The following is a 17,630-nucleotide window of genomic DNA, read 5'->3' on the forward strand; positions in this document are numbered from 1 at the left end:
GTAGTTGCACATCGCACCACGCCACGCCGCCAGACGCACCTTTCGCATCTCCTCGATGGTAGGATCGGGCTGTACCACGTCGTAGAAAGGCAGCTGATACTCGTCGTAGACCCCGTCGACGTTACACCGCCGCGCAATCTCCCACAGCACCAGCCCGAGCGCGTACACATCCGCCCGCTTGAACGAATCGAACTGCGACACGTTGATCGTCTCATCCAGCACCTCCGGGGCCATGTAGCGCTTGGTGCCGACGCGGTGCGTCGACGGCTGGTCGACCGTGTCGGTCGCGACGATGTGACGCACCGCCAGCCCCAGGTCGCCGATGCAGCACGTCAGGTTCGACTTCACCAGTATGTTCTTCGACTTGAGGTCCCGGTGAGCGATCGCGGGCTTGCCGCGCGTACCGACAATGTCCATGTGCAGATGGGCCAGCCCGGTCGCTATCGAGAACGCCATCTCGAGCATCGTGTCCGGATCGACGCAGCGGGCAGTGAGAAAATCGAACAGCGACCCATTCTCGTGATAGTCCGTCACCAGCCAGAGCTGCGTCCAGGTGCCGTTATCTGAAAATTGCATCACAATTAGTGTTATGCCATCGCAAAACCGGACACACAATCTCACCCTTATTATCAGCAGCAATAAAGCCGAGAATGTTCTCGTGACGCAGCATAATCGTTTGATAGATTTCGGCCTCCCGGGACCACGAGCACTCCTCGCGGCTGGAGAATATCTTTACCGCCACATTCTCGCCGCGCCACCTGCCGCGCCACACCTCACCGAAGCGTCCCTTGCCGATCACGTCCACCAGCTGTATTTGACGTGCGATCGAGCGCTGCACAAGCAAAGGTAGTCCAGCTGTGGAACAAACACAAAACAAACAAAGATGAAATGCATGCCCGTAGCATCATATTGTGCTCCACACTTACAAGAACCGGACCCCGAGGTGGACATCTCAATGAGCCCCTGTATGGTGGTGTGCCCGTTCAGGATCGGATAGCTTGCACCGCACAGCGAGTCCTCCGGCAGGATTTGCCGGGCGCCACTGTTGCGCTTGCGACGGCCCAGCATCAGCACCCCAACGAACAGTGCTAAGAGCAGCATTACCGCCACTATTGTTAATAATAATATCCATCGCAGACCGTACGATTCCTCTTTTTGGGCTGCGTTTGGGGGGGAACCGTCACATGCAATTAATGCAATCGAAAGGACGATGGCGCGCAGGAAATGGAAAAAGTTTTATTAGAAATTGGACAAACTTCATGGTGGTTCAAATCATAACTAATACTTTTTTTTACATCCGGAGGTTTGAAGGAAATAAAAAAAAAACGAAATCGGCAGTAGAAAATTAGTTTTAAATTTTACGGAGCTTTTCCGCTCTTATTGTGCCAACGCGCGGGGGGAGTCGTAGAATAACAGCTAAAACTTGTATCTAATTTTCTTGTCTCCGCTTCTGTTCACGGCCTGCGATAAGGTGAACATCATCGTAAGGTGTTGCACATAATTTTGCTAACCTCATTGCGCGAATGGCGCTAGTAAAATTATGACCACCCTCGTCGCCGTAGTGAGTTTTCAAAAGATACAAGTTTTGCAACGGTAGAAAAAAAACCCGGCACACACAAGCACACACACACCGACTAGCTAACATAGAACTACATAGAAAAGGCAAGCAGATTACCAAGCGGTTAGGCAAGCAGTGTAAAGAAGGCACACGTATACATACAGACCAAGGCAGGCAAACAACGACAGGGGCGAGTAAAAAGTTGTGCAAATCCTATTCGAAGTTAGTGAAGCGTTAAAATAAAAACTAAACCTTTCTCCCTTCGCTGTGAAGGCAGACTAGAGCTGGCAGGCAAAAAAAACAACAAGCGGATTAGTATTATTCACGTGTTTTTACGACGAACAGGCCCGCAAGGGGGACGACTATGACACGCCGGGACACGACGATAACCACCATCACCGAAATTATACACCCAACACAGTTAGTGACACATACTCGCACACACACACACACATACTCATGCACATTCACACTTCCCTTTTGCATCCCGTTTGCTACCCCCCCAAAACAGTGCAGCGCTGGGCGGCTTACTGATCGCAAGCATGGAGAAGGATGCAGTTGCAGTTGAAGCGATAGTTTCGAGATTTAGGAGAGAGAGAGAGATGAAGAGGGGAAAAAAACATGCATAAGCCGATAATAGCAAGGCGTAAGTAGCTATACAGCATTGGAGCACAGACTGACATAAGAAGCATTGGGGATTTTTTTAAAGAACTAACCAATTTTAAGCTAGAAAATAATGGCCAAAGCAGATAGGGAGAAGATAGACATAATGGAAAACAGTGAACTTTTCTTGGGGTGGAAAATTGCTTTCCCCATTTTTTGTGCAACACAAACGTTCTGCAAACTACATTGCACCATTTGCCCGCTGAAGCCTTACACACACAGTTAACCTTAACAAACAAAAAATGCTGCCAGATAGAAAACCATAGAAGATAGAATAGATAGAAGCATCCATCACAGCACATAATCCTTTCATGCAAAGCTTCCCCCAACAAAAAAGGCAAAAAGCTCTAAGAAAGTGTGGGTTGTAAAATTGAATTTTCCACCAAACATACGATGAAACAGGTTTGGATGGATACGAAACACACAAACAAACAACTTTTTACCGCAAAATAGGAAAATAGTGCGTAGCAGTAGAGTACAGTGTAGTGCGAAATTTGCTCCACCTCGCTCTCTACAGCAAAAGCGGTACGTTTCATCATACTTCATGGATTTGTGCGCTCCTTCCAACCCCCGCAGCGGACGAAGCTTTAAAACAACAAAATATATTATTACCATCACTAAAAATAAAAATGCTAATATGTTCACCCCATCACTGCCGAGGAGGGTCTCGTCATGCGAAAAACAAGCGTCGTGGGTGACGCTTCCGATAGGCAAAAGCGGAACTGGCAGTAAACCCTTGCTCGCTATGAGCATAGTCAGGGCGCGTTAGCTGAGGGAGGGAGTAAGCCTTTTGCTCCCAAACTATCAACCGAGTTGCCGAGCGAAGGGCCTGGGCTGGTGGAAGGCCGAGAGTCCCTGCCAGCCTTGCAAAAGCCGGCAGAGTGAGAAAAATCGTTCTGACTGCACGGCACAGGAATACTGAAAAGCGACGCGTGAGCGAGCCGAAGAGCGATTATCTGTGGCGGCTATGGCTTGAAAGGAAATAAAACAAGAAGAAGCCAACGTCCCACCGAAACCTCCCAACGAAAGTGTTGGATGGGTGGTGGTGTGGGTTTAATATTTATTCAGCATCTTATTTTTATAACCATGCATGCCGTGTGGCATAGCAAAATACGAAAAAAACAAGCCGGAAAGTTAACATCGTCGTATCGCTTTTGGATGTAGAAAGAGCAAGCAAGCAAGCAAAAAAAGGAGAGGAGAAAACGAGCAAGCCACATATAAACTAATAAAACGAAGCGTGCATAAACAACATAAGGTTTTTCCTAGGCGCTGTGAGAAGTGGCTGTATTTCTGGTGTTCTGTTTTCCGTCCTGTTATGAAGGCGCACACACAGACACACAGTTTTCTATTCATATATTTTTGATATTTTTTTTTTCGTTTTTCCACCACGCACACAAACAAACGCGTTTCAAAATGGCGCAAATAAACCAATCGAGCAGCACCAACAAGGCAGTAGAGCGCGGTAAGGCAAAGAAAAGGTGAGGGGCACTTGCACAAAAGTGTGTAGTAAATGGTAACAAGATTCCTGCAAAACAACCAACAAAAGCCAAGTAGTGGTAGGAGTAATAAACAATGGGCTATTGCTTAAAGTACAGCTTCAGAAGTGCAAAAGCGTAAGTGAAAGTTATAAAAGTATTAAGAGGAAAATAAACAAAAACTAAGACTACAAAAGAACAATAAGATGGAACTTTGAAAGCGTAGTGAAAAGGGTTAGCAAAAAAGATTTTGTAAAAGAGAAGTCAAAGAGAATAACACAACTGTAAGCTTTGAAGACAAAAGGAAGCTTAGTACATGAAAGCTGAAAACGAAAGAGTAAAAGCAAAAGAAGGCAAGCTTTCAAAGTAATTGTCACTACTTTTACACACAAAAAAGGAACAAAGTAAGTAAAGTAAACCAAAGAAAACTAACTACTTCTGTCAATACTTCTCCATAACAGAACTGTACCACAAAGAAGAATTCTACCGCATTGTTTCATCAACAACATTATTAGCTCCAGCGGTTCTTGCTGATTTTTCCGACTTTTTACTCTGGAAAAAAACGATAGGAAAAAAAACTCCTCACACGCACTTAACCACTCCCCGCGGTCCAGGTCCCACGCTTCAGTCAATTACCTTTCCCTTCCTTTTCTCTTTGTCGAATGAAGATGTAAGCTTTATGACCGTCTGAGATTTCACCGAGTTGATGGTATGGGAGCGTTTTTTTCTTCTTCTTTTGGCTGTTGCTATGCTTCCTACCTCTAACCTAAACCTAAACCCTCCGGAAGGGCAAAGGACAAGGACGAGGGCGGCAAATTCCTCATCGCACCCGCTGGCCGAGGCAAAAAGGGGAAGGAAATGAAGTGCTTTTCTTGTGAGCAGACTATTAGTTTCGTAAGCCTCATTAGCATATTCGAGCAGAGGTCAGAATTAGTTTGCCAGTTTTTTTTTCCTTCGGTGGCCTTTGTTCGATTTTAGATGTGTTAGAGTGTTTTCATTTTCATTTTCCTTTCTTCTTTTTTTGCTGTTAGTCCCAATCTAGGGACGGTAGTGTTTTGGGCAAAAAAAAACAAGAAACAGCAACTGTACTATTACTAGTTAGGCAAAAGGTTTTCCTTTCCATTAAACGGCAAACCGTTCTTGGTGAAGATGGATTTTTGCCATCCGAAAGCTGATGTATCCGATTACACAGACCAATGAGGAGAGCTTGAACTTTCGTACATATTTATTCATTTCGTCAAACAGTTGGACAAAACTCGGAACGAAATACTGTTGCTGCTGCTGCTGCTATTACTGCTACTGCTGTGTGCCCCCGTACGGCGTCTTCCAGACGAGCCTATAAACACACAGAGACGCACACACAACACTCCTATTAATCATCATCAGATTCATAAGCACGCTTATCCGCTCAGAGATCCCTGGTGCTCCAGAGCACGCCGGCACTGATGGCATATAATTGTGTGCGCACCAATCCGCACTGGTATACCGAACATTTTCCACAAGAAACAATCAGCCACTCGGAAGCGACGGAAGCGAAGCGGGAAAGCAAACAACCATCCTTGCACAACCGAGAGAGACCTCAAGAAAAAGCGCACATGGCGAAGGAAGTCCATATGTCAGTATGTTTGTTCCTACTGGATGACTTGTGATTGATGTCTGCTTGGGGCTTACACCACGAGACCCCGACGGGGTTTTGGTTTTCATGTGAGAACATGCTGTGTTTTTTTGCTTCTTCTTGGCACAACCAAACAGTGCGGTGGGAAAAGCAAGATAAATGATACGCTAACTGCAACATGACACTCGTTGAGCCACCAGGGTATAAACACTTGCTTGGGTTGAGCGACACCACAAACAGCTTCGCCTACCTTCACATTACTCTGACTGACTCTAAATCTTATCAAGACTTGGGGAGAGCTATTTGTAGCTATTCCTAACAGAGTAATCAAATGGAATTGGTGTAGACATGGGAAATTTCCCTTAATTTTCCACACCAACTGTATAACACCGAAAACGGTTTCCAATAGCTGTCCAATCGGCCAATCGTTTCGCCCAGAGGTCCTGAGCTGGGAGATAAAGACCGCTTAAAGTGTGCTTACATCAGCATCAAAATATGCCTCCGTCCAACGAAGAGTGTAGAACGTGAGCTTCCCCTAACGTCCCATTGAACTTCATAAATATTCCCAAGTGTGAACACGCTTTTGTCCGAAGATTGCATTCCTATCCACCATTGAATGATACGACTGAAACAAAACAAAAAACTTCTACCCACTTTGTGGTTCGTAATCGCAAAACCACTACAACGAAGGTGAAAGAGGGCATGCACTAACACATTTAACAGGCATCTAATGGCACTCGTTTCAGCTACGCGAATTCTTTTATTTGTTCTTCTTTTCGAGCAAAGTTAGATTGAGAAACAGGCGCCATTCAAAACCGAAGGAAAACAAAGGCATTAAAGCTCCTCAAACGTACACGCGTACACACACACACAAAGCGTGTGACACTTTTTCTCTTCCGAGAAAAGCGCGTTTAGCCGTAACGATTATGGGGCAAACTTTCCATTGCTCGGTTTATGCTAAACTGTGTGACTCCAATCTGGCACAAACAGAATCAGTTAGGACAACTGGAACCAGTCGATGCAAAGAAAGAGGATGGAGGCCAGCAAAGCACAGACCATAAACGCAATTCACTAATCTTGGTTACTTAATGTGCTGTTTCATTCCGAGGGGCGCGTTCCCCGGCGACTGCCGAGGCGTCGAAACCACAAAAAGAAAGCGATAGTCACGGGCAAAACGCCTGAAGGTATGCAATCGCATCAACTCACTGTGTGTGTGGTGAAATTATGCCATAAAGTGCTATAATAATCATCCTTTACTTTATCACGCTATAACTTCAGTGTGCATTTTAATCATGAAGCTTTTTAACTGATGCTGCTTAGAAAGGGAAAACTAATTATGATTTTAAGCTTATTTCCGTTGAATACATTACACTGGTTGAAGGATAGAATACCTAGAAAATGAGGCTATCACCGCAAAGAGTCGTGGTGCTACGATTGTTCTATTGCTATATTATTGTACCTTTTTCCCCTGAAACATAAATGCTCATTCATTTGCAAACTATATCGTGCTTCCCGACACCCTACGAACAGCAGCACTACTCACGAAAGCCATTAGTTTTCGCTCGCAACACAAAATGTCGTTCACCGTTTTACCATTATTTAACTCCCAAACTGAGTTTTCTCCACCTTTCTCCAAATATGCTTTCGCTTCCAATGAAGCACCTTCAGATAAATGATTACTTTCCCGTGTAACACAAATGTATCGATAAATAACAAACAAACGGATTTCCAGCACACACACACGCACAGCTACAAACGCAGAAAATAAAACACAACCACACAAGGAAGCTGATTTTCGGCAAGCTCGTAAACTCGATAAAATATTGTATGCGGTCAGGCACTCTACATACACAGCACACAGAGTCCGTCCGTCTGTCCGTCCGACGAAACTGGTAAACGATGAAACATGGGTCTGCGCGCCGTCTGTTCTTCTTTGGTAGAATTCGGAACAGGAAAAATTATTTGTCTACATCGAACATTTCGTGTTACATGCAATCAAAACATGTGTGGCTCGGTGCTGCTTCGGGAAAAATGAATGATTAAAACAACTGCAAACAATAACGATCAGATAGCACCGCTAATAGATTACTGCAAACTGATTTCATCCTCTGTCTTGAGATTCCAATGCAAATAAAGCATTGCCATAGACAATGGGGTTAGCTGCATCAAATTGATGACCACCTTCAAACTAGATTCCACTTTATGACCACCGTTTTCCTGTCTAATGTTGAAGTAGCCACAGTAAAAAGGCACAAGTCAGCGCTTACGCTATTTTTGAACCAGCAGCCGCCTAAACAACAACAAAGACCCGTTCCGGATTACCCCAAGAGACTACCGCAACTAAATATGGCCAAACATCCATAGCGACCCAAACCTTTGTCCTGCGTTCCTGGAAGGGCGCAAAGCTAAATCCGCACGCAAATGCGAAGCAGCGGGAAAATAGCAACCACCACCATTCGCCGTGTGCTGGAAGGATGACGACGATGACGATTGCCGTTTTGCGCAGAGGACTCGATACCGCGTGTGGCCACAGCGGGAGATACCTTCCAATATTAATACACAACTGTTCCGAAAGGAGGTAGAGGAAATCGTACAGCACAACCATCACCGCCACCCAACACCACCACCTAGGAGCCAGGGGGCAACACACAGCACCACACAGTCACAACCGACGATATTTATCTAGTTGATGAAGGTGACTAACACGGTTGACGGTTTATGGATTTATAGCGCATTGTTTGTAAGTTGTTGGGCAGAAATTCCGTGGAATTGATTTCCCACAGGATGGCGAGGACCTTTCTCCTCCGCGGCTGTCCATGGCGGGGAGAGGTTTATCAACGATGGAAATGGATGGATCTCATTTCGAGCCTTGTTTGATGGTTAATTCTTGGAATGCTGGCGCACCGTGGGAGTATGGTAGTTACAGCACGCCACCGCACACTCCTGAAGATTATGACGAAGGATCCCCGAGTATGATTAAGTGACGCATTTTGTGTTTGTTGAATAGCATTAATGAAGCTAACCAAGCTTCGGGCATGAATGAATTGTGACACTTCTCCCCACAACACACACACACACACACACATACATACACACACAAACATACGCGCACACATACCCGTATGACAGGGAAGTACCTCTACTAGTATGGTTTGTAATAGTTGGACATTACCAGGATGCGGATGATGACTTAAACCCACACACAACAGCACGTGTCCCGAAATCTTGTAGAATGATGTTTTGACAGAACACGTTCACCTAACCAAACCAGGATGAATATTCTTTCAGATGAACAGTAAACCACACACTGAGAGGCAGAAAGAAAGAGATATAAGGACGCACGCACATACTGGACACGTGGTAGAATGTTATCTGTAGCTTCTTAAAAGTACCAACAACACAAAACCCCCGCACTCCAAAGGTTGGACATCACATGGGCACACAATTCCACCAACAAAACAACCCATAGAGGTAAAGAGAGAAGGGAGAGGAGTACGGAAACCTTCTGCCCCATGCTCACCTGGCGTCAGGTAGCTAAACACGATCTCCAGATTGCAAAAGTCTTCCTTGCAACAGCCCATCCAGTGGGGCTCGGTGGTAGTCTTCTGCCGGCACCAGAGAGGATCATGCTTCAGATTAAGCTCTTTGTGCTCCACGCACCTACACAGCGCCAACAGATATTGGTTTGTTTGATTGCCAAACGCACACACACACACATACATGCCGTAAAAGGATAGGAACCGGAAGCGATAGAAGTAGTAGTGAGGTGGAGGTGGGTTGGGCACAGCACACGTCCATAGGAGAGGGCGCCGCCGAGTGGTTTTGAATGGAGTGGTCCGAAAAATAGAGGGAAATGTAGAACTTTACTAGCTGCTGTTTGCTTCGGTGAGCTTTGACGCTCGCCTTACAATAGGTACACATGCACTAGATGTTTGTCCACTGTTACCTAGTGACAGAGGACTTACGAAACGAGCTTACTTGCTATCCCGCTACCACCATCCATCACCCGGGGTAGTTTCGGTAGGAACAGGATGAGTACTACCACTAGCACACAAAAAACACAACACACAGTAGTAGTGGTGAGAGGATGAAGATGGTAGAGGTTGATGATGATGATGTCGATGGGAAGTCGCCGATGATCGCTTCACTGATCAGATGAAGGCTGAGAAGAGCGCAAAATGAGCATAAGATGAGGTTTGAACAAATATGAATAATGAGAGATTTTTTCTCTATTCGCTTATTGCCGACCTTCCAATGCTGTTAAGCGACTCCTAAATGTACACCCCCTCCCCCCCCTCCCACACAACGAAAAGATTGCGTGACAAAATGGCGCATGATAAATGATGATGAAGAATGCACATAACCCACAGCTTCCGTCAGAAAAGCAGCAGAAAGGTTTCGATAGAAAAGTTTTGGCGAAAATAGCTTATCAAAGAGCTTTGAAGAATGAGAGTCAATTAAACAGCGAAATTTTAAAGGTAAACTTTATCCCTAAAAGAGGATTCTTAAACACTTAAGATCAATTATAAAAGGAGAATAGCCTTAGTTCCGACGAATGCTCAGTTTTTCCGAAAAGGTAAAACATTAAACGTTATTAATGGACTTAATTGGCGAGTTTTCTGAGACGAAGCAATTGTACTTTCCTACTGCAAGATGTTGTATTTTCCTAGTGCTCTTTACGTCACTAGACATTATTAAGATGCTCTTTTTTGGAAAAAAACGCTTATCCACACTCGAGACAGCAGATACGGCGCGAATAAATTATCCATTAACCAATTAGCTCTCACTTCTGCCAACACAAGCAGCTTCATTTATGGTCTCATTAAAATATTAAATATATTCCCTATATTTCGCAACGCGTTGCCTGGCATGACTTGGCGGCGTCGACTGCCTAAAACTATCATTACAAAACCCCACTACTACAGCCGTCGCCGACGGGCTCGCTAATTAAAGTGTTTCGATAGCACAACCTTTACCGCGCTCCAGCTTCCCACCAAAAGAAAACACATCCCGGGGCGAAAAACTTTGACTTCGAACACAGCCTGGTTCGAACAATATGTATGTGTGTAGAATCTGGCCATATTTGGCCACCAACGCGAAGCTCAACCGAGTACGAGATATGGCGGTTTCGTCTAAGTTACGCCCTCCCGAAACCCTAGGTCCGCTTCCCTCCCATCAACACCCGGCTAAACTATGGAAACAATTATGCTTGTTATGATGTTCGCTTGCCGGCTGCTTTTTTGCCGAAGGGCAAATTTCAATCATTGGCACGTGAGACGCAAATTAGATGATTCTGACACAAAAGACACCCGAGGGGCTAGGTCCTCGCCACCACCACCGCACAGCATCTTTCGCTCTACGGTTCAGAGACCGATCGACACCACACACGCGCGCGTCATGATTTCAAAGCGAAAATACGCCGTCTCTCAACAACAAAGAGAGACATCTGCGGCTGAAGCCTGGAAACTAAAACATATCTATTCGAGCTAGTTTTTGTGCCAGCTTTTCTTTCGGAACCATCCCAATCTCATCACTTGCCAATGGGGGCTGGAGGCAACGACGTCGGCAAGTATTTCGCTTAGTCTAGATATCGGCCTCTCGACCAGAAGAAGCCGCCGGTTGCGTTTGTATTGTCCCCGCCCAGTGATCATGAAATTTATATGCGTGCAAATTATTTCGAATTTGAATTTTATAGCCTGAACGCCCTGCAATCACGCCCCGAAACAAATCAGAACGTAAAGCCGACAGCGGTGGCAAGAGATGGCATGAGGTAGAGCAAGCCAATGAAGAGAGAGAGAGAAGAATATACATTACAACGCAATTCCTTGCTGATGGCCGAACAAGCCTTAGAGCGGCCGGCAGTGTGCGATAGAGCGACGGTAATCGACAACTGGCACGGAATGCCCCCCTCGCCAAAGCGTGACTCTATGATAGGGGTGACTCTACACGGGGCTCTGAGAGCAGCGTTTGAAGATATATCCGGGGAACCTCTCTACGCAGCCGACCGGAAAGAAGCGCGCTGGGTGCGCGCTCGCTCCCTCGCCAGCGCTTTGCTGGAGGTAGCTGACCGGTCGGTCTGAAGGGTAACGACGAGAACGAATTGAAATTGAAATTATGAGAATCGCTCCAAGGGGATGTTGTGCGATTCCGGCGGCTGCGTTCGGGTGTGTTGGCCTACTGTCTTATCATCTCGTACGCCCCCCAGCAGCGCTGTTTGGGCATTCAAATATGATTCCCTACTTTTCGCATCCAATTTTGTGTGCTGCGCGTTCAGTCTAGACGTTAGCCGGAATCGGGTTAGAGATTTATACCGCGGAATGTGGTTTACGGGAATACAGCGAAAGAATCTGATTTTTCCTGCAAGATTGACTGATATTGTAGACGAATCCGTTCAAAAACGATTACAAAAAGTGTTTCTATAGGAAGTGCTACTACAGACGACACGTTCACCTTGTGTTCCTATTCCGGATGATCGGTTCCATTAGAACATTAGCTCGACGAATTGGCTCGATGAGGCAGCAGCATTAGTCTCGTTCCGCTTCTCGTTCGAGTTTCCAATACTCACAGCACATTGCACCCAGGTACCGGAGATGATGTCTGCAAACTTTGTTTGTTAATCCAGCATTACATCAGCATAATTTTGAGCTCCGGCTGCAGACAGGCATCAGCAGGCATGATGTGTGGCTTTGAGCGATTTCCAGAATGAGATTTATTCAGACTCTTCAAGTATCTCCTCCTCCTTGCTTAAAGCCGATAGAGCGTTCTGCCTTCATCAAGTTGTGCTAAGTGTTCCAGGGGTATAATTACCCAAACATTATCACACAAGCTTGAACTTTCAATGCACTATTCATCAGCACACCACCATCGGTTGGATCCGGTCAAACGAGTTCTGTATGGATCATTAGATAGGCAGCACCGAAACTTGATCAGTGTGTTACTATCATCGTTTATTGGAATTTATTCCGTTCGCTTAACGACCCGTTGACAAATGACCGGTTTTGATAAATGAAGTTCGCCCGTCTCACATCTGTGGTCACGATTAAAGCAGAAACAAGTTCCGGCTCGGAGAGTGACACCTTGCTTGATGACCCAAAAGCTCGTTCGGCGCTGCTCCATAGAACCATGCAGTTCGGTTTCTTAAATACACTATCTTCGCTGCCACATCTTGCTCAATAGAGATCGAACAAGCGGTGGTACTTGCAGAGAACAAAGCAACAAAAAACAAGCGATTGGTAACGCGTAACCTTTACGTAAGCATCCGACATCACCATCTCTCAAACAACCGCCGTGGCAGCACACACAACGAAAAGCAACCGTGAACATCACAGGCACATCGGGAACATTGTTTCCATCAGAATCTTATCGCTCGGGGCAACATTTCATCACTCCCCCGGTGGCGCTAGTATGTAGCACCGGTTGTACACACCGTGCACTTGCTGCGCTCTATGTCAGTTCGTCCGGGAAGTGTACCCCCCAAAACTTTGTTCAATTTGTTGTAGCTTGGTACATTGGCACCTGAGCCAGTGACAGCAACCCCCAGGACACGCTCGACATGTACTTGTTTCGTCCCAGAGTAATGAATGTGCAGTAACAGAGCGATCGCTTGACGTACTCGGACATGTAGCAAAGGGGAGTTTGAAGCAAGCAAGCAAAAAAGGCGGGATACAACACCCTTCCTGCAATCTTTATCATTAATCTTTATTACCGTTGTCTCTCCGTATGCCCTCATGGGTTTAACTTGGTAGAAAGACGCGACACGATGATGACATTCGAACGGACGACCTCTCTTTCTCTGGCGTCACCAAACAAGAGGTGGTTGCTTTTCGGAGGAAATGGGGAGAATTGAGATGATTCCGAGAGTGGATGCAGTGAAAGTGTACGAAAAGAAAAATTACCATCAATAATCACCCGTTAGAGTATTGGGGCCCGGTGCACAAGCACAAACAGTGGTCAGGAGGTGATTGGAGGTGGAAAGATAAACAGACTAATGTTGAAGCATTATTTCATTCGTTCCTCTTAGCTTTCTTTTCAATACTACGGTCTTATGGATACGGATCACAAGATTCTTGCAATGGTTGGAGGAGAAAAGCAATAAGATGCGAGCAGAAAACATAGCACAAAACTTTGCAAACCAACTTGAATTGATTTGATTTGGTGGTCGTTATGAATTAAATTATCGAAAAGATTTCTCTATACTTCCGATATAAGCAAAATTTACTTGCAAAAAAAAGGAGTTTTATTGTTTCCCTCCATTTCAAATTGGACCAATCCATGGCCATAAAATTAAACCCCGCTCAACTGGTCCACGATCGTGCAATCGTGCTCCATCACCACGCAGTCTCCCTCTATCTCCTCTGTCCGCTCTACTTGCAGATGGGTGTGATGATCTCACATCACATTTATTGATTTTTATCATCCCCATAGCTTATTACTGTTATTACCATTATCGTCGTCATAGTCAACATTAATCGATTTCAATACGACCCTACAACTGCCGCTTCCCGCTTAACCCGCACCTCTACACCCTGTACCTGCACAGAGATACGCCTGCGCAAACGGCATGCATGGCGCATCGCCACCTACTTTCACACACACACACACACACACTCTGAAGGCCTCGCGTATTGCGTACCATTTGCAAGCGGCGACAACGACCACACGAAGACGGCGAACCAGTTGACGATCGGGCAACTGTATCGTTAATTTTTATCACACGGCAATTTTTACTTCACTCCTTATTTATGCCCCGATTTCGGGGACCCCACTTTGCATAACATTCTTTACGTCGGAAGCTCGTCGAAATGGCTACAACAATCGCCATCACCGCCCCACACACAGACATTACACCGCAAAACGACCCGAGAAGGAGTCTGCTGGGTGCAAAACAGGGAACCTTTTTGCGAGTTTTGCGGTTACGGACCACCCTGGAAGGCGATGCGAAGTAGTTTAGGGGTCCACAGAGGCAGGAAATGGACCATGCAATTGTTGTATTCTTCTTTCTGTTATAACAATCGAGCAGTAGCAGTAGTACGGTTGCAAGCAAAGGACGAAGAAAAGTACAGAAAATGGCTTTATTTTGCTTTGGAAAAAGTTTATTGGCATTATTATACATGCAGTGTGCCTGCAATTACAATACGTTTATTTTATGCTCGGAATGTTTTATATCCTCTTCTGTTTCATGTTACATACTACTGCAAAAAAAGAATAGTAAAATAAGTTAGACAACATGTTCCAAAACCAAAACAAAAATGGGAACTAATCTTCTTGCTTCTCCATGTCTCCAGCAAATGAAAACGTCTCATTTGACATTCGATAAAACTCCACCCATCCATTTGCGTCGATACTGGCTGGTTCGATCGACAGGATGCTCTCACATCTCTTGTATGGATCTCAAACCTTGGGGCGGATTCCGGTCATCATCTTGCCCAACAAGAAAGCACTATGCGAAAATTTTAGGTAGAACTAAGGAGCGTGTTATCTTTGTTCTAGCTTGCAAGTTGAGAGGCTAAGTGGGTACTAAACTGAATATCTCCTATTGGGCTAAAAGGATATAGTATAAGAAATTCTATGCTCTTATTACCATGAAGAAGAACATCAAACGGAAATTCGTGAGGTACGCGTGTTGTGACAATCATTTCTGTAACTCGTATAGAATCTTATTCAAAGTTTGGCATTCCAAGAAACATGTAATCTGACAAAACCCTCCCCCGATGTGTACACCTGGGAAAGCAATAACAGCTAACAAACAATCAGCTCATATTGCGTCGATTTTCCCTCCCAAAAACTGCCATGGTTACTCAATAGTCGGAACGGCTCCCCAAGCTAAGTTATTGCCAAGATGTCAATATCCTGGCCGAACGGAATCGTCCTGCCTTTGTGCGATTGACACGTCCAATATGCGTCCTGCCATTTGCCATCGATAATAGGATTATTTGAAAAGGTCAAACAGAGACTACGCGCGAACACAGATAAACAAGTGAGTGTGTGTTTCTGTGCGGCCCAAAACATACGTTCCAACAGCAAGCAGCGCAGCATAATTTCTGCTCTGTTTGCCTTCTCGCCACAAAATCGCCTCACAATAAATGATGAACAAATATTACAGCAGCCGCTTCTCGGCACGGCTCGGGGCCCAACAAATTATTGTGATGTGTGCGATAAGAAAAACAACATCCTTTATCCAGCACAAATCCTTTCCCAATCGGTGTTGGCATAGGGATCAAGATAAGTAATTTCCCACCGGTCGGTTACGGTGTGAAACAAATTTTCTCCATCGAACCATCAGCACATGATGGCGAACTGGAAAACCTTTCGCTCTCCCTCTTCCGCCTCCAACGAGGGACCGATTATCGTCCAGCACAAGAAGAAAACGATTGTGCTGCTGCTGCTGCTGCTGCTCAAAGTCAAACTGTTACTGAGAAGGAAAGTGTTACCGGAATAGAGCAGCTTTTCTCTGTTTCTTTCTTTTTTTTAACAGACCCTTACCAAAAGAACGGGGACCCCATTCCCCGGCTGATGGACGGAATGGAAATGAACTACCCGACTAGGACGAAAGGATCAGAACCATTTCCCTGCCGGGCAAACAAAGAGACGACTTGAAGTTACAAACACGAGACGAGTGCGAGTCAAGTCAAAAACACACTAAAGTAACCTCTTCTATACACTAAACAGCCACAAACGCGCACACACACACAGAGTGAGAGGACGGAAAGCATACTTGTGTCGGGAATAAAGAAAAACCGGACGTACCGGAAAGCTCCCGGCTTAACTCGGGTTAATTGAATCAACGATGGCTCGATTTGATAACAGATTCTGATCACGCATTTTCATCACTGCCGTGAAGTTTTCGGCATCAGACGCGGAGCAGGAGGATTCGCTTTCTTATGAGCGTTTGTTTTCTCTCTCTCTCTTCCTCTTTTTTCTTTTCATTATTATTTTTCGGGTCCAATGTTTCACAGCATTGACGAAATGGAAACCACCGCACAACTTTAGGTGAGCACTATTAGACGGTTTTTGTTGGGCGATGTGTGTGTATGTTGCTGCAGTACGAAAACAAGGAAATCCCCACGTCTCACAGCACACCGTCTTTCTGCCTCGCCAAGAACAAACTTTTCCATGGGTTTTCTATGTGCTCTATGTGCGTTTGTGTCCTGTGGCACACCGTTAATACCGCAGAACAACGCACGACTTCACATTCGTTCCAGGCCGATGATACCACAACGAAGAACCGTCCTCGTCGTCATCGCCGTTGCAATGACTCAACAAGCAGCTAACAAGATACCACTTTAGAATTAGAAGATATTCGGAAAATGCTACCACGCGCGGTCGGTCAGGCATTTTACCCTGTCGCACCAACGAAAAGCGCCGTCAGCACGGGGAATTGGAACCGCCAGGCAGCGGCGGGAAAGGTGCTGCACGGCACAAATTGTCTCCAAAATTTAAACTCGATCTCAAATTGAATGACTTTCCACCCGGATTTCGGTGCCGGTAGTTACCGCGCCACCCCAACCAACCATCGTCCACACCATTTCCGTTGTCGTCGTCGCTGGTACACTTGGCGCTGGAACATTTAAGGATTCCTGGGCACGCGAATTGGACACGCGAACCGAGTCCATTTGCGTCAAGCGTCGCACCGAGGTGAGGACAATTTTACAACAACCGCAGAATTTACTGTGGGCTGTGTGTGTGTGTCTACCGTACTTTCTGTCGTTTGCAAAGTTTTGCTAACAGAGCTTTGGTTGATGGTGGATGGTGGGCACTGCCGAATGTTATTTGTCCCACACCGGATGACCTTAAACAATTACTTTGCCACCGTTTGCAGGCGATATGCAAGGGAAACAAAGCAAGTCTACTGACTGGAAGATATTACGAGAGGTGTTTTCAAGAACTTCCCTCAGCACACAACAACTCAATTGAGCGCACAGCGTAAAAATCATTTTAAGGAAAACTTGCTTGGAATGCAGATTTGTGGAAAGTTCGTCCCGAAATTTCCTCGACTTAAATTTCATTTCTGCTGCTTTATAAATGCGTTTATATACACCAAAATCACGCTACTGATTGGTGCAAGCATTGAATATCTTTATTTTAATTAAATCAAAACAGACAAAGCACGTCCAAAGACCTTCGAGTGAAAAATGGCGAAGCTGCGAAGGAACTCTCTCCTTCTTAACAACTTCCTAAGTGCTAACCATTGTTTTGGTGTATTTAATAGCATTTACTCTTGGAAGACCAGTTTATGGCTTCTAGAAACCGTAGCGAGCAAACCTCGCAAAACCATTCTCCCAGACAACACAGAAAGGGTATCATAAAGACACAACAACAA

The 17,630-nt window shown here is 45.5% G+C and overlaps 1 protein-coding gene across 4 annotated transcripts in view; it reads right to left on the reverse strand.

Annotated features, from left to right (window-relative positions):
• Nucleotides 1-17,630, reverse strand: part of LOC120954898 (TGF-beta receptor type-1) — an 85,636-nt gene that overhangs the window by 9,044 nt on the left and 58,962 nt on the right. For 3 of the 4 annotated variants that reach the window (XM_049609488.1, XM_040375206.2, XM_049609489.1), the window contains exons 6-8: nucleotides 927-1,160; nucleotides 622-855; nucleotides 40-563 (exon numbers count right to left, since the gene is read on the reverse strand). In XM_049609488.1, coding sequence (XP_049465445.1) covers nucleotides 40-563; nucleotides 622-855; nucleotides 927-1,160 — 992 coding nt within the window. Of the gene's footprint in view, nucleotides 1-39; nucleotides 564-621; nucleotides 856-926; nucleotides 1,161-8,831; nucleotides 8,972-17,630 lie in introns of all 4 variants that reach the window. The other variant, XM_049609490.1, reaches the window with a different exon arrangement.

The sequence above is a fragment of the Anopheles coluzzii genome, chromosome 3, assembly GCF_943734685.1.
Source record: "Anopheles coluzzii chromosome 3, AcolN3, whole genome shotgun sequence".
In the NCBI taxonomy this organism is placed as follows: domain Eukaryota; kingdom Metazoa; phylum Arthropoda; class Insecta; order Diptera; family Culicidae; genus Anopheles; species Anopheles coluzzii.